Here is a 25,478-nt window from a genome sequence, read left to right as displayed (position 1 = left end):
CCATATGTTAACAACATTTGGAGGGTGTGTGTAGGGGGTGGCGGTGAAATTGTAATCACAACTGTTGCAAGTAAATTAGGAAGGGATATTTCTACTACACTGTACTGAACACATCATCTGGGTGCTAAATTTGTATTCTCAGGATGGATTTGATAATGAATTGGGGAAATGTAGTCTATTCTTACAGCAGGGATAATAGTTACTTCCTCCAGATGCAGAAAGAAGGAATTAGTTTTGGAATGTGACTTAAATGCCAAGTGCTAGAGAAATGTCAGGGATTATAGGCTCCCAATGTTGATGCCTCTGAACTTTCAATCTAACTAGCACTTGAGCTAATATGTGCAAAGGTTACTGGGGTTATCCAGACATTAAATTTATTTTCATTTTAAAAGTTTGGTCTTTGTGGTGGACAGTAGAAAATGGCAAACAGTGGCCATAAAATAAAGCACTAGTAAAGCAGAGCACTTGGTTAAAGATGTACTAGGTCAGCTGGTTATCTAAATTCAAATTCAAATTTTTATTGTGCGGCCAGAGACCCGTTATACATAAAATATTAGAAGCTAAAAATTAAAAATAAAAATACAAACATATAAGATTAAAGTGGCAGGTTATGCAGAGGTTGCATCTGTCATCACTTTGAGTTTGTGATATTTTCACATCGTAGGGATTGAGCCAGGTGGAGAAACTTGGCGACCCCAAACGATATGGATTTGTCGGTGCCACTTAAAAGGAATTGTAGTCGATCAGGGACTGTTCTATTTTGTGGGAGATTTGCAATCAGGGGGTTTAGGAACTTAGCACATGGGGTGGAGTAGAAGGGGCAGGTAAAAAGCATGTGTGAAAGGGATTCAATTTCGTTGAGATGACATGAACACAGACGATGGGCAAACGGGATGCCCCGATAGCGGCCTTCGAGAAGGGCTGACGTTAAACAGTTAAGCCTAGCCCTGGTGAAAACTAGTCTGTAGCGCGGGAGGTCAAGAAATTCAAGATACGGGGCAGGAAAAGGGGAAAAAAACCTCAGACCAGAGTAAGTGGGGGAACAGGTTGTGGCGGCGTTAGCTGTGTCCCGCTGGAGGTCAATGTCCTTTAAACGCCTATTAATGGCTGCTTTAGTTGAGCTTGGATCGAGGGAAGTTGAAGACTCCAGTGAGAAGCCATGGGAGGAAAATTTGTACTGCACCGCTTTGGCCCAAGAGGAATTAAAGGAGTCACACTGGATAGCCGAGAGGTATCCCAGCGCTGGGTTGGGAGAGGCCAGCTTGACCCAGAAACACAATGTTCGGGACCAAGCCAGGGATTCTAGGGAGGACAACCCGGCCTCGAGTCTTAGAACAGCATTGGGAACGCAGCGGGGGACACCTAGGATGGAGCGAAGGAAGTTGGATTGAATAGCCTCAATTTTGGGACAGAGATTCAGAATCCATATTGGGCTTCCATACAGGAGTTGGGGAATGATCTTGGCAGCAAAAACTCTGGTGGCTGCGGGAACAAATTGACCGCCTTTGGAAAAAAAATAGCGGAGTAGCGCTTTGGCCGTGATCCTGGCTGAGGCAACGGAGGAACGAATATGAGGGGTCCAAGATAGTGAGGAGTGGAATGTGATCCCCAAGTATTTAAATTCCCAGACCTGGGAAATCCTCTGGCCGTTGATTCTCCAGACTGGTGTAGCTAGGCGTGGGGAGAAGATCAAGATCTTAGTTTTGGAGAAGTTGATGGTCAGAAGGTTTGTATCGCAATAGGCCATATAGGTACGGAGGAGCCTTCTGAGGCCTATTCTAGATAAGGACAGTAGTGCCGTATTGTCGGCATAGAGTAGTAGAGGGCAAGACTGGTTTGCAATTTTAGGAGGGTGAAAATTAGCGGATTGGCAATATGAACTAAGATCATTTAAATACAGATTGAAAAGTGTGGGGGCCAGTATACATCCCTGCCTTACCCCCCTGGTGACTGGAATAGGGTTAGTCATGGAACCATCAATTCTACACCTAACCCGAAAAGTAGAGGGCTGGTGGAGTTGGAAAATGAGATATAAGAGTCTTTTATCAATGGATGTATGCATAAGTTTTGCCCATAGCCTATCTCTGGGGATTGAGTCAAAGGCCGCTTGAAGGTCAATGAAGGCCACGTGTAGACCGTTACCAAGGGAACTGGTGTATTTTTCGGCAAGGTGGCTTAGAAGGATACAATGGTCTAGGGTGGATCTAGATTTTCTAAAACCTGCCTGTTCGGGGCCTAGAATGGATTCCTCCTCAATCCATGAGGTCAGTCTACCATTAAGGTAACTGGCATATAGTTTCCCAACAATGGAGAGTACAGCTGGTTATCTATAAAACACACTGTTCCAGTGTTCAACAGGCACTATGGAGTCCTTCTGACTTCTCTCTTTATTCTAAATCCTATCCAAGCCACTCCAAGTTTTAAACCCTAAGAACAGGTTGGAATTAATCTTAGAGATTACAGTGCTAGTAATGGGTAAACTGAACACTTACTATACTGCTTCCCACATGGTTACCCTTTTGTGACCTCATCTGTACTATGACCAGAGCAAATAGCTTTAGCACCCATACAAGTGCAAAAACAGTGATTTTATGTATGTGTGTGTGCATACAGTGGTTCCTTTACCAAAGCAAAGTTACACATGAAATCCTGTCGCTCGCAAAATCAAGGGTCTCAAAGTTCTTCCATTTGATCATGCTGACTAAATATACCTTATTTCTCAGGTAGCTCTTAAAATGTCCATACTGGTCTCTGGTCGATGTCCCTTTGCTTTCTTAAAGAAGGGCTTCTTTCCAGTCTTGCTGAATTACCTGTTGAATAATGTCAATTCTTCTTTCAGACTCCTGATGCTACACTGTCTTTCATGCTTGTAATAAAATTCCGTAGCATATATAAGGCACTTCTTGAGTACTCCAAATATAGCACTATGCTTAGATGTAACATTACACAGCCACGAGAGTGGCTGTATACTATAGTTAGCATGGATTTTTCACATTCCGCAATGTAAAATTGAAAATACCCCCCATTATTTATTTTATTTTTATTATTTGATGTATATCCCACCCTTCCTCCCAGCAGGAGCCCTTGCCATTCTAATGCTTCCCATAAGCTCATTTCAAAACAAAACCTTACACAACGTATAGTCCTGAACTCAGAAATGCTTACTTAACAATCCTCTAAATCTTCATGGCGATATACAAAACAATCAGAGAGAATAGAGACTTCAAAGTGTAAAATGAGAGAGAAAAACCAGACCCCTTTTGGACTTTTTCTGTCAGAATTCTCATAATTCATTTGACAGAAAATTCATTTGACAGAGGTGGGGTACCCTCAGGGGTTATTGCTGCTAATAATGTATCTCTGCCTTCGGCTGTCAGGTCGAATCCAGACTGGTCACTCAATACGAAAGGGATCCTTTTGACGGACATGTCAATCTATTCCGCGCAGAACCTGGCTCAGGAAATAGAGCAGGCTGAAGGTTTGAGAGAGGTGCGGAAGGCCAACCCTCCCGGGGACCCAAATCACAACAGGGCTTATAATAGGCCCACGAGTCCACTCTGCTCCTCCCCCACCCATCCACCGTACTTGACTCCAGATCATGAGTTATTGGATAATACTCATCTTGCTACTCACTTTTGGAATTTCTACCAGATGGATTCGTTCTTGACAACTCTTTTGTGAGACATTTTAGGCATCAAAAACTTTATAAGCGAGTCCAACACGCTCCTTACAACTCTCACAGAGGAACTTAAGAAGCTGCTCATTCAACTATCAGCTCCCCTCCAGAGTGTAAACCCGCCTCGTTCTAATGCCAAACAGGCTAGACGGGGGTGCCGCTTCTGCCGCCTCAAGTCGAAAACCTCTGCAGCTGGAAAAAAATAAAAAGTTAAGAATTTCAGGCGGCCGAGGAACAAGAAAATGAACTTTTCTAAATTGTTCAAAATACTGGACGCACAATTAAAATTTAAGGATCTCCAAAAGAACCCTTCTTGCTCCCTAGACCGCCCAAGAACTTCAATCAACAGGCATCATGATGCTCCTATACCACCGGAGACGCCAACAACATTGCCCCACTTACCTAAGATTGTCCCGACTCTCCACATATCTTCTCATCATGAAAACAAAGTGAAGCCCTGGAACTTAAAATATAGCCGGAACAAAATTGTTCTGCTCAATTGTCCTAGGCTTAAGCCCCGAGAATCCCTACTTAGTCGTAAGCTTCACATCATCAAACTTCTACACGCGATGTCTATGAGGCAGATAACGGTGGTGGATGTAGGTGAAGTAGAATACCTATACAATAACCATCTGCCCTCTAGGGTTCTCCTTACCTTTAGAGATCAGGACACGGTTCGCTTATTACACTCAAACAGACGCATAATGTGTGCTCAGGGTATATTCATCCAAAGGCAGTTTAAAAATGATGTGGACCCGCAACCACTAATCTCGGCATCGAAGCTCACACAATGCCCACGCTCTGTCTGCGATGGTGTCCATGAACCCCACTTGTCATTGGAAAAGGGTTCTTCTCCCGACATTAAGACCATGCGGGTCAAGCTCCCCCAAGTGGAAGCTTCACCGTTTTCACAACCGCCTTCACAGATTGACATTGACTCCTCATCTTGGGCTCTGTAAATCGGGTCCCCCACACCACTACACGTAACAGGGGAGAATGCCTTGGAGTCCCCGCCACCAAACTCGTTCACACACTTCAATGCAGACAGTGACACGGTGGCCGGACAACAGGACGAATCTTGGAGTTTCCTTATAGAGGAAGAGAGGGTCCTCTTTAAGAACTTTAGCTACCTCCCGGCCCCTGAGCAATGGGATATTATTGCGAGATTACAAACCCTTGCTCACCGCCTACAGTCTAGGATGAGGCATATGGAAGTTCCACAGCAAATAAACCCAGAAACTCATCTGGAACCATCTGAGAAGGGGCTTTTCCCATCACCTAGTAATTCGTCTCGTATGGCAGCCATGGAGCCCCAATCCATACCAGACCATCCTCCTCCACATGCTAGTCTTTCTGCCTGTTTGCCCCCGTCTTGCAAGGAGTATTTAAATACATATACTACTCCCTCCTGGACGGATTTAAGATTCTTGGAGAATTCAGAGTTAGGTTCTCCTTCAAAATGTCCACCTGTGGCTCTGGTGCCTCACCTGACTTTTTCCATCTCAAATGTCAGTAGACCAGCAGCTTCATGTGAGATAATCAGCCTCCTTAATTCCCCCCAAAAGTCGACTCCGTCCTTGGACAGCCCAACCACAAATCCACATTTGTGACTGCCCACCCCCCAAATGTGTCCAAAGCAGCTGACTCTCAAGGTGATCTCGTGGAATGTGGCGGGTTGGCGTAGTAAACTTGAAGACACCCCTTTTAGACAATTTTGCTCGCAATTTCATACCTTATGTCTTCAAGAAACTTGGGTCACTTGCCCGGCTTTCCCCTCCGTCCCAGGGTTTGTGCCGGTCTCCCTCCCAGCGATAAACTCAGTAAAGGGTGGCAGATCGCTCGGTGGCCTTGCTACACTAATTTCTGTTGACTTAAACGTAATTATTACACAACTTCCTGTCCCGTCCATTAACAACATGCTGGTCACCCAAATTACTTGGCCTACGAACGTGAAAATTATCCTTATTAACATCTATGTCCCTAACGCGAAGAGTAGGCAAAGGGATTCACCAGTCTGGACAGAGTTAGACCAGGCCCTATATTACATATTCCAGGAAGTGGCAGATCCCTTAATCCTCCTGGCTGGGGACTTTAATGCCAGAATAGGTGCGAACAATTCCGTTATAGGAGATAAAATGGGCTTCTCAATGGATGACCTGCCCTTCTGCCCTGCTAGGTGCTCGAGGGACCCAGTAATTACCGCGGCGGGTTGTGCGCTCTTTGCTCTCCTATACAAATACCATATTATTTGTAATGGCTCCCCTAGTAACCCGGCTTCAGAGTCATATACGTATTACGGACCCAGAGGAATGAGTGTGATTGACTTTAAGTTCCTCTCCCTTGCCTTAATGCCCTACTTAGAGGCCTTTACCGTATTGGTTAGACCAGAAAGTGACCATATGCCAATCTATCGGCTACTGTTCTTTACATCAAGTGTTCAACTTTCTGGCGCTATTCCCCAGGAAAATCTGTTTTTGTCTGGTATGAGAAGGATTAGATGGAATGCGAGGCTCCAAGATGACCTGAACTCTTACTTAAACTCACCGGCCATTCTCATGCGTCGAGAGCAACTCTTAGATGTGGCAGACCCTCTCAACTGCTATAAGTCCCTAATTGAAGGTCTAAGGCCCATGCTGACGACTTTCTGCCCCCCTGCCCGAAGGCAATATGGGTGGTTTGATTGTCAATGTGTTGAAGCCAAAAAGAAACTTGCTCGTTCTATAAGATCCCTAAGAAGGGAAGATTCACCAGAAAATTTTAGTTTGTACATATTCTTACATAGGGCCTATGAAAACCTATCACGTAAAAAAAAAGCAAATTTTATTCGTCAACAATGGAAGGAGTTGGCCCTAGCGTTAATGGACACTAACTCAGCAAATTTCTGGGACCTTATTTCGAGAGGGTTCAAAGGGGAACATTTCTGTATAGAAAACCTAATTTCGTCGAGCAAATGGTGCTCTTATTTTGCGGACCTTTTTTCTTTGGGCACAGCCTCCCCCACTAGGGATACTCAGTTTAGTCTATTACCTCTGTCCCTACAGGTATGTAAAGAGTGGGAGCCTGTGGACCCCCAAGAATTATGCTATTTAATCAATGCCCTTCCCACTAAAAAAGCACCGGGAGAGGACATGATCCCCGCGGAATTATTCAAAGCCAACCCTGACTGGTGGGCTTCGGTCCTTGCCAAGCTGTTCACTTTTATCAACCACAGCGGCTCAGTCCTGAAGGGATGGGCGGCCAGCACAGTGATTCCAATTCATAAAAGCGGCTCCAAGTCTGACCCGAAAAACTTTAGACCTATCAGCCTTATTGATGTCGCTGCGAAGTTGTATGCCAAATACTTGCTGGAGAAACTGCTCTTTTGGGCAGTTGAAAACACGATTATCGCGGAAGAACAGGCAGGATTTGTTAAGGGCAAGTCAACTCTGGACCATTGTTTTACACTGCTCCATCTAGTCCAGAAATGCTCCCTTCATAAGAGAAGAGAATTATTTGTTACCTTTGTGGATTTTTCAGCTGCCTTTGACCTTATTGATAGGGAGAGGCTTTGGCAGAAATTAGCTGCCACAAACATCGACCGACGCCTACTCTGCCTCCTACAAATACTCCATACAAACACGCTCCTTAGGGTTAGGTTGGGAGCCAACGGCCTTCTATCAGATGATGTTCCAACAAAGAGAGAGTACGACAAGGCTGCCTTTTGGCTCCATTTCTTTTTAATTTTTACATTAATAACATTGTTGAAGAACTCTCGGGCCCTACTTCCCCCCCCTCTCGATTTTAGATGCTACCCCATCGGTGTTACTTTATGCCGACGACCTAGCCCTGATCTCCCTTACGCAAATTGGTATGAGGAGGCTTCTAAGAAGCCTGGGCTCCTTTTGCTTGAAGGAACATCTAACAATTAATTACTCCAAGACCAAAGTTGTAGTCTTTGGCAAGAAAACTAAGCGTCATTCTTGGAAATTAAATGAAACACCTATACAGCAACAATGTTTTTTTAGGTACCTGGGCCTCACCTTTGCCTCCACCCTCTCTTGGAAATCACATGTTGAATCAGCTAAATTGAAGGCCTCCCATTCTATCCAACTCCTTTTGCGTTTTTTTAAATTCCAAGGAGGCTCTCTGGTTCCGCCTGTACTGGAGGTGTTCCAAAGGAAAATCATACCTATGCTCCTTTATGGCGCTGAGATTTGGGGCCACGCTAACATCCAGTCGCTAGAGAAAATCCAAAATGCCTTCATCTGTAGGGTGTTGGCAGCACCGAAGGGAACTCCCGTTCCCTTTTTGAGGTCAGAGACAGGTCTTTATCCGGTAGAAGCCCTAGTGCATGTGGCTCTTGTCTCCTACTGGTTAAGATTAGTCTCTATGAATGACACCCGGTTGCCAAAAAAATGCTTTCTGGAACAGTCACAAAACCCCTCACAAATCAACTGGCTAAATAGGACTAAATCTACCCTTGCCTGCTATGGGATAAGCTTAGAGTCCCTTCCTGCCTATGTTTCTACACGAGTTAAATCGGTGATGAAGAATATTTTTCTATTCCAAAAGATGGGATATTTACGCCACAACGCAGACAACTTTTTCCCATTGGTTCCCCATGTTTAAAACCTCTTTTATTAGGGAACCTTACTTCTTCTTTTTAGAGGCTCCTTGGCTGAGAAAAGCCTTCACTGCCTTACGTTTCCAAACAATGCCATCTGCCCTCCTTGATGGGAGATATGGAAACATCCCATTTCACCAACGTTGCTATATATGTAACTCAGGCGAAGTGGAGGACATTGCTCATTATTTTCTGAGTTGCCCTCTCTATAATACCCTTAGGGCTAAGTTTTTCTCTCCCATCAGTCAACTGACTAAGAATAGGCCGATCCTTGAACAGGTATGCATCCTTTTAGCCAGCACGGACATTTTTGTAACCTGACAAGTGGCAAACTTTGCCTTTGCTGCAGGGAAAATTAGAGCCAAGTACCAAAAGGAAGCAGAGCCACGTCCAATGGATACTGTTCCCTCCTAAATTGTTACACGTAGGCATGACTGGGCCTCAGCCACGCTTTTATCTGGTTGGTTTTGTTTCCTTGTAGATCCTAGATATGGACTTCTCATTTTTGAATAGGATGGTTCAAATTCTCCTCTTAGTGTATCATTTTAACCTGGTTGATTATTTTTATTGTTGACTGACATGTGTATTTTACATTGGTGTTTGTTCTTTGTACTTGTATGTCATTGCGGAGGCCTTTGGCCATGAGCAATAAAGTATTACTTACATAAAAAAAAGGTGGGGGAATGATACTGTTCACAACGTTTTCCTTTTGGAAAGGAAAGGGGCTTCTACTCTGCCCAGTTCCTACCCATCCAAGTTTATCCCCTCCCCCTTCCTCCCTCCCCCTCCCCTTTCTGCCCTCCTTCTCCCTCCCCCAGGTCAGTTTCACGTATCGTAAGCATGATTGCACAGGACTAAATCCCACTATAGTCAAAAAGCATGCAAATGATCAAATCTGCCCTCCCCTCTTCTTCTTTCCCCTCCCCCATCCTCTTTCAATCCCCTCGTTCCCCTACGCACCGCCCCTCCTCCTCCTCCCCATGGTCAGTTTTACCTATCCTAGGACTACGACCTGAGAGACCAGGGTTCAAATCCCTACACAGCCATGAAGCTCACTGGGTGACCTTGGGCCAGTCACTGCCTCTCAGCCTCAGAGGAAGGCAATGGTAAATCACTTCTGAATACTGATTACCATGAAAACCCTATTCATAGGGTCGCCATAAGTCGGAATCGACATGAAGGCAGTCCAATTCATTTTCAATCATGATTGTACAGGAGTAAATCCCATTTAACTCAATAAGCATGTAAATGATCAAACTGGCCCTCCCCTTCTCCCTCCCATCACCTCCCTGTTGCCCCTTTCTCCCCCTTCCTTCACTCCTCCCCCTCCCCTTCCAATCTGCTTCCCCTCCCCCTCCTTCTGCTTTCCTCTGCCCCCCTCTTCCTTCCCTCTACTCTCCCCACCCTTCTCTTCCCCATGGTCAGTTTCACCTATCCTAAGCATGATTGCAGGGAAGTAAATCCCACTGAACTCAGTAAGCATGCAAATGATCAATCCATTCTCAGCAAACTTGCACAGGATCCCATTTCTTACCGCCTGATTTAAAAAGCAGAGAAATTCACTAACAGGTAAAAAAAAAAACCTTGCAGTTTAAGAACATAACTATAGCCAACAGATATTTCTATCAAACTTTAAGCAGCAGGGAAATTGGGCAGCTATAGTGAATGCACCAGGGAATAGAAATATCTGTTTGCTATAGCTACGTTCTTTAACTGCAAGGTTTTTTGCCTATTAGTGAATTAATCTATATTTGAGTGCAGGAGTCACCAACCTTTTGGGGCTGTTGGTGCATTTACAAACGAGGAACCGTTGTAGGTGCCATATTGGCTAAAAAGGCTTCTTCCCAGCCTAATTTCAGCAAGGAAATGGGACCCTGCGGGCACCAGGGAAAGCCTCTGCAGGCGCATGGGCGCCCCCGAGTGCCATGTTGGCAACTCATGGGCTTATTGTTACAATTGGACTACAATTGGCTTTCTGTGTCATCCAAACCCAGACAAACTGTAGTTAGATTTAACTATAGTTAGTGGAAACTAGCCAACTTGAAGCTTACTTGTCTTTATGCTGACAAGCCAGAACTATAAGACCATAGTTTGTCTAGCTAGCTTCCTAGCTGAAGTTTTGTCTAGTAAAAAGGAATGGGCTGAATCCCATATTGTTGGCTGCCAGGACGATTTAGAACAATGAAAGTGTGTGTGTGGGGGGGAGCACCAGGTAACAGGTGGCTGTTAACTTGGGGTTAAAGTACTGAGTTAAATTTCAAATGGTAGTATTTCACTTCTTTTTGTAGTCTATTGCTGTAGAGAGGAAGGTGATGTGCACTTCTGTTTTTATCATGCTCTGAACTGATAGCCTTTGGCTAAAAAAGACTTGGATTTGAATAAACAGTTTATGAAACTAGCCAGCATTAAGACAATTTAGGGTTTGGATGGCACACTGAACTACAGTTTATCTAAAAGGAAAACATTCCATCCCGCATCTGTGCCAGAGAAGGGTAGTATGGATGAGCCCGGAACTACGCTAAGTTTGTTCTCATAATGCTGAACTATAACTTGCATGGTCTGCACACAGTCACAGTATGAGAAGAGCCCCACAAAGGCTATCTTAAGAGTTTTGGGCATGTAACAAAGAACCCCCCTTTGATGATATTAATCTACAACTGTTAACAGTAGGTATTCCCAGAGGTTGTCACTGAACAAGGGAGTATGGTAGAAGTAGTTAATGCAGCAACCACAAGAGACAATGGCTGGGGTATGGAGCAGTAGTAGGGCTGTAGCTATTGAAAAATGAAGTTCTCCAATAATAGATATAAGATATAAGATCAGGAAATGCGCTCAATGATTATTTAGTTAATTCAATTAACAAGGAAAAAATGATATGGCGTGAAATATTGAAAATAATAGTGGATGCTATTCTATTCTGTGCCAAAAATAATATTGCTCTTAGAGGTTCAAATGAAATAATTGGAGATCCAATTGTGGAATTTTTTAAAATTTAATTGAATTTGCTAGCCATTATAATACTACTTTAAAAGAATGTATTGAAAAACATAAAAAGGTTCCGTTTCATATTTTTCACCCATTATTCAAAATGAAATCATAAAATTGATTGGCGATAAAACTAGAAATGAAATCATATGCAGAATTAAGAAAGCAAAGTACTACACAGTTTTATTCAACTGCACTCCTGATGTCTCAAGGAAAGAACAAATGAGTCAAATGATAAGATACGTCCATGTTGACTCTAATGGTAAGGTGATGATCGAAGAAAGCTTCATCGACTTCATTCAATCACATGAAAAAACAGGAGAAGGTTTAACGACTGAAATTTTAAATAAACTAGAAGCTGATAAATTGGATATTCATGATGCCAGAAGGCTTCATTTATCTTTGTGCCGGCTAACTTCTGGATTCCTTTTCATTCTTTGAGCTGGAACTACTTCATAAATCAAAATTAGAAGTAGTAAACAACAATATTGCAACAATATGTTTCCCTTTGATCTGATAATTATGTGTTTGATATTGTTGGTCACAGTTTTTTGGGTAGAGGTAAGGCATTCTAGATTTATTTCTGATAACTGTTTGTGTATAGGGTTGCCAGGTCAGAAGCATCCCAAACCCTGAGATTTCCGGAGCAGGTCCTAGTGATGTCATGGGGGCGGGCCTGAGTGATGTTACTGAGCATGATGCATTAAACATCAACCACAGTTGCTTGGAACATAGAATTCAAACAAAAACATTTATCTGATTGGAAATTAAGATAGAAATCTTAGCCAAAAGATGGAGCCTGGATCAGGACCCACAGGAGCACTCCAAACAGAGTTAGATCTTGTGTAAATCCTTCCCCATTGGCCCCTTATCTGACACGCTCTCAGAACACCCCTTTTTTGGACCTTCCACTGGCACCCCTTGTGCCAGGCTGGGCTTCCCTGGCAGACCCCCAGCTGAGCTGGTAGGATCTTGGCTCTGCTGTGGCTGAGCCAGGCTGGCAGGCACTTGCCAGCAGAGCCCGGCGGAGCCTGGCTGACTGGAACCCTGCCAGCTCAGCCGGGGGTCCACCACATCCAACTCCCCTCAGCCCAGCGTAAATACGAGTTGGATTGCACCCTAGTTTCCTTTCCTGGTTACTATACCCTTGCCATGCTCAGTTCAGGATTTTACTAACTTCTGTATTAATTAGTTGGCTCCATCCTGCCTTTTTCCTTTCCTTTTTATTTTTACCCCCTCAGATCTTCATGTTTTTCCAGTTCTTTTGTTTTTAAATGACATGTGCTTTCCCCTTTCCTGCTCTTTGTTTGAAATGCATTATCTCCTATGATTGTCTACTCTTCTCTTTCATGGTGTTCTGAAATCTCTCAGCTTTTGAGTCTTTATTTTCTGCGTTTTAAGTTTCACTGTTTCAGTCAGGGCTCTTGTGAATGTATTCTTAACCAGTGTTTGTTCATTATAAAACACCTTGAAAATAAGGTAACTGGGAGCAAAACAGATTTCAGGACACAGTGTGGAAGTGGGTGTAACCTATGCGAGCAAGCCATGGCTTCATGCCTTGAAGGCAGCAGAGGGTTATAACAGGAACAAACTAGGATAGTTGTGTCTCACAAAAATGTCACATACAGTATGTCCTTGTAGACAGGGGAAGTAGTAAAGTTGGCAGTCTTCTTAATATTTGATTTCTTATCCGCTGTTCATCGTAAGGTCCCAGGGTGGGTTACAACAATTTAAGAATTCAATATTCAAAACAGTTTAAAACAAATGTACAGTCACAGGAATAGTGTGGCTTCTGAAAATGTTTATCAATGTCAAAGCTCAGGGTAGAGATGCCACTTGAGCATATGAGGAAAACTATATAATGAAAATATCAGGTGCACCTCTGTGGCAAGGGAATTCCACACATGCTGCATGTGTGATGTCTGTGATATAGCTACCTTTTCTGGAGGAAAGGGGCTGTCTCCCATCCACAAATAAAAAAAAAATTCAGCTTCCATATAGCAAATGTAAAAAATGTCACCGGTAAATTTTAGTGTGATAGACAGCTAAGGAAGCTGTTTTAAAGGCCTACTCTTCTTTAATACAAAGTGGTGGTGAGATCATTTAATTTGAACCTAGTATTTAGGAAGGCCAGAGGAGTCCTTAGTGTAGTTGAACTATTGAGCAAGGTTAGGGGGAACAGCGAGACAGTCACATGGGCTTTTAAAAAATATATATTAATTTTATTAATTGTATGACATCAAATACACAACAATAAACAAATCATCCCCCCCCGGTAATCAACTACATGCAGAAAAAGTCATGCAAAATACGTTAAGAAAATATGACTAACCTTATCTATATAGTGTTGGCAGCGGTGTAATGTGCTGCGTGTTCCCAGAGGATCCAGTCCAACCCGCCCGAGAAGTAGCCCAAGAGAAGAGACCGACACACAGGCCTTTTAGTCTTAAAGAGTCTTTTACTGACATTAAAGGTTAATACAGAGGAGAATACTTTCCTAATTCAACTAACACCCCCCACAGCAAGCGGTTTCGGTTTCAAGGCTTTATAGACAACAGAAGCTCTGTGCCACCTGCACATCTGTCCTTGAGCTTTCTGCAAGCCTTAACCCTTCCTTGGCATTCCTGGCTGTCTTTGTGGAAAACCAGACCACTAGACTTTCCAGCAGCCTACATATAGCCTTATGTAAAGAGAATGTTTTTAGAGCTTATCCCATAAATGTAAAAATGTACTGGGCACATGTATCTTATGCTCATTAGTTTTGAAGTAGTCTATAAGAGGACCCCACGTAACATAACAGTCTGCATCTACTGTCCCTTTAGCGAGCTTTATATTTAAAGTCAATTTCTTAGCTAATGCAATATTCCAAAGTCTGGAAAGCCAATTGTCAAAATCAGGTTATCTGCTAACTTCCAGTTCCTTGCGATTTCCATGCGGGCAGCCAACAGCATAAAAAATAATAGATTTGCTTGCTAAATCTTCATTACTCTCTTCCCAAATATTAAGAAAGGCCAACTGCGGTCTTAACGGTACATCTTGCATGGCATGGGTTTTTAATAGGTCGAAAGGCTCCTATTCTACAGCGCCCTCGCACGGTTCTTTTCGGAGGATGAAGTCCAGGCGTAGGGCCGTTGCATTTTGTACAATTTAACCACGCCACATGTGTTGCAAGAATAGTTGAATCCGAATCAATATAAATATCGGAGGGTCCCTTTCGTTTCAGTTACAGAAAAGTTAGTTAGGTGCTTGTTTCCCTAGAACACTTCTTTGCCTCTCTCTTTCAAGAGATTATTCAGCAGATGCGGCTAGAGGAATGGGAAATGCTTCAGCTTTGCAATGCTGGAATAGTTAGTGCTGCTCAGTCTTTTGGCATATACTTCACCTTAACCGTAATCGCCTGTTGCGAATGAAATAAAAACAAACAAACCGGACCTTAATTCTTTGTTGGCTTGTTTTTCTCCTCGCTCCTTTATGTGTAAAATCTGCCATCGACAGACAACACTTGGCGTCCCTCCCGAAGATACCCTCTTCCACGCAGGCGCACTCCTTCCTTTCTCCTCTAACCAGTAACCTGGCGATGTTCTTCGCTTCTGCCGGCTTGCGTGCGACAGATTTCCCCCAAAGTCAATCTACGGCAGAGCGCATGCGCCTTGTTCCTAACGGTCTCTTGTGCTTAGGTAGAGGAGCGGTGGGAGGCAGCTTTACGAGCGTCCTCTCTCCAAATAGATGGGCGTGGACTCTGACCGGTCCCGCCCTCTTCCTTCCCGGCGGCGGCGGCGGCTGGAGATAGTAGCAGCTCGGTAGGGCGGCGGCGAAAAGATGGCGGTAGTGGCAACGACGGCAGCCTGGCTGTGGAGCGGGCTGTGGAATGACCGCTTTTGGTTTCCAGCTAACGTGACCTGGGCCGATATGGAGCGGGAGGATCCCGACGGCGAGGCCGGATACCCCCGCGCCGTCCATGTTCTGGTCGCTTTCCCTGTGGCCGCCGGCATCTTCGTGCTAAGGCAGCTCTTCGAGAGGTAGAGCGAGCGGGAAGGGGTGTTTTTTGGAGGGGGGGAGATCCGCTTCAGCTAGACGACAGCTGAGGTTGTAGGACCTGGAGGGGGGCAGACCCCGCCCCAAGAGAGATGACGGGCTTTGGGGCGAGCGCACACTTCCGCTCGGCTGACTGCCCGAGTGAGGTCGGTCTGTTGCTGGGGTCGGTGTGTGTGTGTGAGGAAGAGAGGGAGCTACGTGTGAACGTCGCCCTGATTACTGTTACTTTAGTCCAGACTCTCGTTCCGAGGTTTCGAGTGGAGGAGATTTACTTTTTTTTCGCACCTGGAGCCTTATATAAAGTGTTCTTCTCGTCTCTGTATCGTAAGGAGCGTACCTTTCACTCTCACGTACCATGTTTGGGGACTGCTTTCTTTATTCGCTTTCAATTTATTTTTATTGGGTTTTTAAAATTCCAGTCTCCTAAGAAACTCAGGCTCGTGCACATGGTTCTCTTCAACTCCCAATTTTATCATAACAGCCCTGTGAGGTAGATTAGGTTGAGAGCAAGAACACAACTGCCCCATGGCTACTTTAGTGCTCACACTGGCTGAATGTGGAGCCTGAACTTCGGTCTCCTCCTATTCTGCTGCTGGAGCAGCAGTGTCATTCTGCCTGCATGCAGTGTATTCCACACATAAATCAGCCTTTCCCAACCAGTGTGCCTCCAGATGTTGTTGGACCACAACTCCCATCTTTCCTGACCATTGGCAATGCTGACTGAGGCTGATGGGAGTTGTGGTCCAACAGCATCTGGAGGCACACTGGTTGGGAAAGGCTGCATAAGATCATACATTGATGGTATTTGTGGTGGTAATAGTAACTATTTATTATTTAAGTAGTATCTTTCACATTTTTAAGTTTTATACAAGATAAACTATCATGGGCCTATTTTTTTTACAATGATTTTTATGATGGGTGAATGGACACAGAACAAGAGTTTTTAGAGCAGGGATGGGCAATATCTTTTAGCCTGAGGGCCATATTCCCTTATGGGCTGCCTTCCCAGAGGTGGGCAGAGCCAAAGCCAAAAGTGGATAGAGCAATAGATGTGACTCTGGCCTTTGTACAATAGGGTACAGTCAAGCCATGCAAAGTGAGAGGCTTCTATATGCATCCCTCCTATCTTCATCAAGGCAAGCAGGAGTCACAATTCAAGAATGCAAAAGAACGCAAGGATGACATAGAGCAGGTGCAGTGGTGTGGCCTAGATGAGTCACAAAGGCTAAATAGAAAAACTTGGAGGGCCACATTCACCCCGAGCCTGAGATTGCCCACCTTCATTTGAGAGGCAGTTGGCATGTGCATTAGATCAAGATGGGAATTAAGTAGTAGAGTGGGCTGAGGATAAGGAGGTGAAGGTTCCAGCACAGGAATGAAGAAAAAAGGAAACCCCTAAAGTTCATTAAATTACAGCATGAACAATTACCTTTAGATGTTCCTTGAAGAACTAGCTTGGTGGCCCCTGGGGAAGAATCTTCTAACTGAGATCAGCTGGACTTTAAATTGTTGCAGGTACACCTTTTGAAGTAGAGTGAACTTCATCATTTAAAGTTGCTAGTTGAGGGACTTGCACGTCCCCCCTATGTTTTAAAAATATGAACATCCAAATAGAAAACTAGTACAACAGAAAGAGGGCTGGTCTTTACCTTTTCTTCCTGATGAGCTGGGTTTTTATGTCCACAGAGGCATTTTATTTTACATGGGAAGCATTAAAAGTTGTGTAGAGCTCATATTAGTCCCTTAGTTGCCTCTATCTGTGCTGTGGAAATGGAAGTCCATATACATAAACAGTGAGAAATGCATCTGTATTTGATTCACATCTTTGCTTTCCTTCAAAAACACTATGTATGCAATCCGTTCTAGTGGGGCAGAGAACATATCTCTTTTCTCAAGAGCAAAGGAAAAGAGATGTTCTCTTACCAGTCTTGTCATTTGTCATTAGCACTGCAATGTACAGTACAGGCAGGGCCGGTGCTGGTGTGTTTGGCGCCCCCCTGCAAATTATAAATCAGCGCCCTTACCTTTTATAATTTTTTCTGTTCATTTTTCAATTGAAACTATGCCAACTGCTGAGTTTCCAAGCTGCTGGGAGTGCATGTGAATTTATTGGTTTTATCAATTTATTCTAATGAATTTATAGCCTGACTTCTAAAAAAGCTTTTTTTTCTAACAGGAGTCCCCCCAGCACTTCACAACTATTTCAGCTGGCTAATTTAGAAGGCAGAAGAGCATGGCCCAGCCAGGGAAGTTGGTTACCCAAAGCAGCCACCTGCTGTGTGGGGCTCACCCCATTCCAGCCAGTGGGGAGAGGGGCCCATGCTTAGAGGTGGCAGATTTATGGGGGAGGTTTCAGGCACCACCATTGCAGTGGTGGGCAAGATCGCAGAACATGGGCACCAGACTGGTGAGAGTGCTCCTGCACTCTTCACAGCTGTGGGGCTGTCGGAAATCCAACAGAAGCAGGCTTCCCCATCTCTGCATGGCCAGGCAGGGTAAAGCTGCACCTCCTGAATGTCTACCTGACAGCCCCACACTGAGCTGTAGCCACCCATCCCTCTTTAATCCCATCTCAATATAGTTACCGCCCTTCAGTACTGAGGCGGGGGCCCTCTGTCCATGCTCAGCAACACTCTCGTAGTCATGCTGCACAGAAGCCAGGATTTATCCAACTGAGAGGAAAAAATCTCCCCCCTCTCTCAGAGAAACTCTCCCGGGAGGCAGAGAGAGAGAGAGAGAGAGAAAGTGCGGCTGACTTGGGGCGGGGGGGCCTGTTGGAGCACACAACCCCGAGCACAACAAACTACCACAGAGCTGCCTCTCACTCTTACTCCGAAGTAGTTTCTCCGAGGTAAAGTGCCCCGGGTTTCCTCCAGGGTAGAGAGCCAGGAGCGTGCGTCTTCTTACCTGCTCGAGAAGCTGGCACTCTCCCCCTGGCCCATGGTGTGTTCCTTCCTGCCCGTTCGCCGACAGCGCTCGTTGGAGGAGAGCCGGCCTCGTGGAGCCACCACCAACTCTGCCTGGAGCTGTCAAGGGGCAGAGGGAGGGCCAGGGCAGCCTCTCTGATTGCCCCCTCGAGGCGTTTGAGTATGGGAGGCAGACAGCAACAAGGAGCAGGCGGTGCGGCTGCTGCCAGCGCGCTTCGAGCACTTGTTCAAAGGCAGGGGCTTGGCAAGCGAAAGGAGCTGCCCCGTGGGGGCGTCCTTTGGGTGCCATGGGAGAGCCGGGTGGCCCACTCCGGCGGAGCCCTCCCAGTCCCGCCGGGGAAGGAGGCAGCGGCTTGTCGAGCCTTCAGGGCAGCTTGGCCGCTGCTCGCCACTTTTTGGAAAAGTTTCTCTCTTGCGCTGTGCACGTCAGGCAAAGGAAGTTGGAGCGGCCAGGTGCCTCTGGTGCCCCTCAAACATTGCGCCCTCCAGCCATGCTTACCTTGCTTACCGTGTTACGCCAGCCCTGAGTACAGGTAATATTACCAGGTATGTACCAATAGGGTAAATATAAGCAATATGTTAACTATCAAAGACTATCACTGACTTGAGAAATGAGTAGCTATGGTAGCTGTCATAAGAATAGCATATTGGATGAGACACAAGAAAATAAAGCTTCCAAAGCACAGAATTTTACAAGGGTTAGGTGATATGCAATGAGAAATTTCAGAATCACCTTGGATTGTATAATTCTAGAATAAAAAACCCCGATTTAAGTGAAAAATTAAGGTGCTTGGAAATTCCTTCATACATGAAGCATGGAAATTGCTGGTTAAGGCATCTAGCTTTCCCTTTTACACCATGTGAGCAGTAAACATATTCTGTCATGTTAGCTTGCATCTTGGCCTTTCAGCCCTAATGCTTTTCCTCTGAAAATTGGAAGAACATTCAAGCATCAGTGTTTACTTGATGGCTGCACCTTTGGTGAAACATGCACAAAATTGTACCTTGCAGCTTAAGGTAAACTATGGAAGAGGTTGACCATAAGAATTTAGAACTTAAAAGCATATTCACCAATAGGCAAAATTTGCGGTTTAAGAATGTACCTATAGCCCACAGATATTTCTATCAAACTTTAAAAAGCAGGGAAATTGGGCAGCTATAGTGAATGTATCAGGGGAGCAGGAGACCTGACCTCCTCTCTGAGATACTGTATCGCCCTACAAATTTGTCAAAATGCAAACACAATTTGAGTTGGGCTTTCACAGTCCAATCCACCTGGAAGAATTTGGTAACATGTGCCTCTCACTCATATGGTGTGTGGTGGCAACATCTGCCATCTCCAAAGATGGAGAATTACACTTTTGTATGTTTGTTGGTGTTGTTCCTACTTTGTTTCATTCCTGTGTTACTATTGTTTCTGCAGAGAATTATTTATTTATTTAATTATTTGATTTATATCCCGCCCTTCCTCCCAGCAGGAGCCCAGAGTGACAATCTAATCTAGAAAATTTTATTTCTCTCATTATTCATCCTAGAAACCTGTGTCAAATTTCAAAGCCTTTTTATTGGTCAGCATCATATGATGGTGAAGACAGCCTTTTGTGTTTCAAATTGGAGGTTATGTTCTATTTCTATTTTGGGTGCATTAACAGTTGAATCTGAAACTGCAGTTAGATGAAAAATCAGACTGATTACAATATGTTGCTACTTAAGCAATGACTCCAGCTTTTGGAAAAAACAAACTTAGCCTGCCCAAGATACATGTTTTCAGCCTGCTATGTTTAAACCACTTCATTTAAGGCAAGGTGAGCACGGTCAATTAAAGACATAGAGCACACCTCGGATTTTGCTAGAATATATTTCACCTCCCACTGATTTATCTTGTGCAAACTGAGATAGTCCTGGTGTCCACTGGAGGCTATTCTGCAGAATAGTGAGTGCCATTATTCCACAATTATTTTTGGAGTTTTTTTAGTATAAATTTTGCAAAGTGTTGCTGTACTTCATATATTCACAGAAATAGAAGCAAAAGAAAATGATTTCCTATGGGAAACCACTAAAATTGCAAAGTCAATCACACATATTTAAAGTGACTATCTGAACTATGTCAACTTTCTTAATAATGTTGCTTCCTCCTTGCTGAAACAAGATCAGCACTGGACTGATTGCAGGTGTTGCCACCACTCACCATATGGTCAGAGGCACATGTTACCAAATTATTCCAAGCTACAGTAGGGCCCCGCTTCTCGGTGGCCCGCTTTTCGGCGTTCTGTTAATACGGCACCAGCAGGCAATCAGCTAGAGGTGGGACTGGAGCTCCCTGCACTCCAGCTGATCGCACCGGAGGAGGGGAAGATCTGATCTTCTCCTCCTTTGGTGCAATCAGTGGGTTAGGTTCCAGACCCCCGCGCTACAGCTGATCCGCTTTTCGGCGGTTTTCACTTTTCGGTGGGGGTCTGGAACCTAACCTGCCGTATGAGTGGGGTCCTATTGTACACAGAAAATTGATTGGACTGTGAAAGACAAACCCAAATTGTGTTTACATTTTGACAAATTTGTAGAGAAGTACAATATCTCAGAGAGGAAGTTAGGTCTCCTGCTCCCCTGGTGCATTCACTATAGCTGCCCAATTTCCCTGCTTTTTAAAGTTTGATAGAAATATCTGTGGGCTATAGGTACATTCTTAAACTGCAAGGTTTTCTGCCTATTAGTGAACTTCTTTGCTTTTTAATCAGGGCGGTAAGAAATGGGATCCTGTGCAAGCTTGTCGAGAATGGATTGATCATTTGCATGCTTATTGAGTTCAGTGGGATTTCCTCCTCTGCAATCATGCTTAGGATAGGTGAAACTGACTACAGGGATGGGGCGGGAGGAGGAGCAGGGAGGGGAGGAAATGCAGAGGGGAGGAGGAGGACAGGTTTGATCGTTTCCATGTTTATTGAATTCAGTGGGATTTATGCCTGTGCAATCATGCTTAGGATAGGTAAAACTGGCTGGGGGGAGGGAGGGACAGCTGGAGTGGGCAGGAATGGAGGAAGAAGGAAGAGGGGAGGGGAGGAGAAAGGGAGACTAGAGGGGAAGGAGGGGAAAGCCAGTTCTGATCGTTTGCATGCTTATGGATTTCAATGGGATTTACTCCTATGTAATCATGGTTAGGATAGGTAAAACTGGCTATGGGGGAGGAGCAGGGAGAGGGAAGGAGAAAGGAAGGGGAGAGGGAAGCGGGGGGAGGGGCAAAGGAAGGGGCAGGGGAGGGCAGGTTTGATCATTTGCATGCTTATTGAGTTCAATCATATTTATTCCCGTGCAGTCATGCTTAAAATACGTAAAACTGATCAGGGGGAAGGGAGGGGGGAGGGAACGGGCAAGAAGGAGGGGAGAGGAGAGAGGAGAAGGGAGGGTGGGTTTGATCAGTTGCATACTTTTTGAGTTCAATGGGATTTATTTCTGTGTATTCATGTTTGAAAATGGAAATCAGCTGCCTTCGGTCCCGACTTATGGCGACCCTATGAATAGGGTTTTCATGGTAAACAGTATTCAGAGGTGGTTTTACCATTGCCTTCCTCTGAGGCTGAGAGGCAGTGACTGGCCCAAGATCACCCAGAGAGCTTAATGGCTGTGTGGGGATTCGAACCCTGGTCTCCCAGGTCGTAGTCCAACACTGACCTGGGGGAGGGGAGGGGGGTGGGTGGGTGGGCACTGGGCAGAGGAAATATGCCTTTCCTTTCCAAAAGGAAAACATTGTGGACAGTATCATTGCTTTTTAGGATTTCCCCCACCTTTTTATTCTACAGCAGGCACATGTAGCTTCCCACCCAAATTTAAACCAAAGCTGTCCCTGGCCACATCCACACCAGGCCTTTATTTCACTTTAGACAGTCATGGCTTCTAAAGAATCCTGGGAAGTGTAGTTAGTGAAGGGTGCTGAGAGTTGCTTGGAGAGGCCCTGTTCCCCTCACAGAGCTTCAATCACAGCGGCTGACTGTTAAACCACCAAAGTCTGGTGTGGGTGTGGCCCCCTGATTATGCAAGCCCAGCAGCTGTGAGTCTGGCTTTTAGAACACTGACAGGTGGTTCTTACTTGAGCATGCCCAACATAATCATTCAGTTCAATGCAAACTTTCTTTAAAAAATGCCTGACTGATTTTTAATTAATTTAACTTTTAAACTGCAGAAGGTGAAGGTCAGAGTATGGGGAAAAGTCAGTAACAGGATTACAGGTCCTCTGTGAACATGGCTGATTTTTAATGAATTTCAACAGATTATGAGAACTCAGAGAAAAAAGTCCAAAAGGGGTCTGGGTTTTTTCCTCTCTCTTTAGACTTTGAACTCTCGATTCTCTCTGACTGTTTTATGTATCGCCATGAAAATTGACAGGGTTGTTAAGCAAGTGCTTCTGAGTTCAGAACTATAAGTTTTGTAAGGTTTTGTTTTGAAATGAGCTTATGGGAAGCATCAGAATGGCATGGGCGGAATTTTCAATTTAACATTGCGGAATGTGAAAAATCCACGCTGGCTATAGTATACAGCCACATTTCATTGTTCCTCCAGTTTGTAGAGGAAGAGAATTGGGGTGGTGAATGGAGGCTTGATGGTAAATGTCCACAATATTTTGTAGTTATATACTTTCAAGTCGATTACAAGTTATGGAGACCCTATGAATCTTTTTTTGGAGATAGTCATAGGGTTTTCATGGTAAAAGGTATTCAGAGGTGGTTACCATTGCATTCCTCTAAGCCTACGTCACCCGGTATCCTCAGGTGATCTCCCATCCAAGTACTAACCAGGCCTGATCCAGCTTAGCTTCTGAGATCAGATGAGATCGGGCGTGTTCAGATTAGTATGCCTGTAGGTTTCACAGTATTTAATTTACTGTGTTTATATCCTGCCTTTTCTCCAAGGGCCTCCCGGCATCATACACACTTCTTCCTCCCAGCAACTCTGTGGAATAGGCTAGGCTGAGAGATAGTGACTAGCCTATGGTCACCCAGTGAGCTTCATGGCCAAGTGGGGATTTGAATCCCAATTTCCCTGACTCTGTCCAGTACTAATCACTACACTACATTACACGACACATGAGACAGTAGAATGTATATATTACTTGCATAATGTAGAAGTTGAGGCCTGGTGCCTTAACTTGAAACTTCCTTGATTTTTAATGCATCAGTCAATTTGTAAGTACTTGGGGAAGGGCCAGAGCTCTGTGGTAGAGCATCTGTTTTGCTTGGAGAAGATACCAAGGTCAGTCCTTGGTATTTCCAGGCACAGTGAGAGAAAACTTTTTTTGAAATCCTGGCAAGCTGCCAGTTAGTATAGACAATACTGACATAGATTCTGATTATACTAAGGCAGTTTCCTGTGTTCCTTCTCTTTCAACCAAGGGTTTTTTGATCGTAGAAACTCCTTTTTTTAAAAAAAGGGAATCCGTGTACCCCCCTTTTTACAGGGTTCTTTCTTTCCTCCCACTTCTTTCAGAGAATCCCATTCCCCCCAGAACACTGCTATTTCTTTGCCTAGTCTGCTTGTAGCTGTGATCCTCATCGCTCTTCCTTGGGCCACCTTTGTTATGGGAAGAGATTTTCCATTGGAAGAGACTAGGCAAACACTGAACATAGGTTGCAAGATTTGCCTATTTTATTTAAAACAGTGGAAACTTAAAGCTAACAACTTCATGAAGGCATTTTCACAAAACTGCAAAGGGTATGACATTTGAATTTTTAGATTCATAAAAACATGTGATATTCTCTAAATACTAGTTGCAGGGTGCAGAATTGGAGAGAGTGCTGCTGTACTCAAGTCTTGCTTAAGGGTTCCTATAAGCGACTGGTCAGCCACTGTGAGAACAGGATGCTGGACTAGATGGATCTTTAGTTTGATCCAGCAGGGCTCTTCTTATGTTCTTAGAAAACAAAATAATCATTGAAGTGAAGTTGTTGGGGAGGAAGAAATCACAAACACCAATTTTTTTAAAAAAATAGAAATCTGACATGTTTATCTCATTCAGTATTCAAGATGCTCATTCCCAAGCTTAAGAAGGTTCAGACACAACTTAATTTTATTAACATTTTGTTAACATTCACACTTAAACATGGTAGTTGTTTGACCTATCCATATGAATTGCAATGATGCCGCTGTTTGTATATAAAATTAAGTTTTTAAGAAAGTCTACAAGTTGAATAGAAGGCAAATGTAAACTTGCATCACTTAAGAGTGAACCTTACTTTGTGTGGGTTAGGTGACTGGCATGCTCCCATTCTTCCATTATAAAAATTATTTTTTTTACATTTTCTGTTTCATAGCGAACAGATTTGTGAAAATATAGGATCTAACGTTATTTGCACAGTGGAGTAGTAAATTGCTCTTCCTGCACTTATTTAAGGTGTTTAAAAGGTGTATAGCCACAAAAAGATTAGTTCTCAGGGCAAACATGCTTTGTGTGCAAGTGATATATAACATTCTCAGTGATCCTGTGTTCCTTTGCAGCTCAGCAAGATAAAGAGCTAATAAAGGTCAATTATGCCGTGGATACATTATAAATCCCATTAGAGTTTGTCTCCTCTGATATACTTGGTTAACGTCTTGCATTTTATTTATATATGAGATGCAAGAGGATACTCATATAAAAAATATTTGGAATTGGAAAATTGAGACGGTTCTGTAGTCTTGCATGCATGCACATGTGAACTTTGTCTGGGAATGCCTGTCTGGACTTAAGGAACAAAGGTGATCTGGATGACAATGACTATGGTCAGACATCACCATCGCCATCATTTGTCTGAAAGCAGTCATTAAGACTGACCTTCACTCTCCTGCTCCACCCCAGAATAATTTGCTTGTGGGAATGGTCAACACATATGATTAGTGTAACATCAAAGCTGCGGATTCATATGAAATTGTTGCTTCTCTTCTATAAACTGGAAAGTCACCATTTCAAATTTTTCCAGTTTGTGGAAGAGAAGGACAATCTTGTAGGATTCACTTTATACTAATGTTAGCAGACTGTTTGTGTGACCTGTGTGTGTGTGTGTGAGAGAGAGAGTGAGTGAGAGAGTGAGAGTGAGTATACACACTACTACTGGTGTGTCCTCAGAACCAATTCCAAAAAAGTGTTTTTCTCAAAGTGCTGCTATAAATAAAACAAAACAATTGTGGCCTTTTCTGACCCCCTAAAAGTGAATACTATTCTTTGTCATAAATAACCTCAAGGTGGTTTACACAAACAAAATCTGTAAAAGCTATAAAATTCAATAAC

General features: G+C 44.0%; 1 protein-coding gene and 1 pseudogene across 1 annotated transcript in view; one reads left to right on the top strand and one right to left on the bottom strand.

Moving 5' to 3' along the window:
- Positions 1-14,880: 14,880 nt before the first annotated feature.
- The window catches only part of CERS5 (ceramide synthase 5), a 75,490-nt gene continuing 64,892 nt past the window's right edge, over positions 14,881-25,478 (top strand). The window contains exon 1 of the mRNA XM_061615245.1: positions 14,881-15,283. Within this exon, the coding sequence (XP_061471229.1) occupies positions 15,084-15,283 (200 nt within the window). The 5' untranslated portion in view covers positions 14,881-15,083. The remainder of the gene's footprint in view (positions 15,284-25,478) is intronic.
- LOC133382561 (5S ribosomal RNA) lies at positions 22,962-23,080 on the bottom strand (annotated as a pseudogene).

The sequence above is a fragment of the Rhineura floridana genome, chromosome 3 (genome assembly GCF_030035675.1).
Source record: "Rhineura floridana isolate rRhiFlo1 chromosome 3, rRhiFlo1.hap2, whole genome shotgun sequence".
NCBI classification, from domain to species: Eukaryota; Metazoa; Chordata; class Lepidosauria; order Squamata; family Rhineuridae; genus Rhineura; species Rhineura floridana.
The sequence above is the reverse complement of the archived record's forward strand: the minus strand, read 5'-3'. Positions and strand labels throughout refer to the sequence as shown.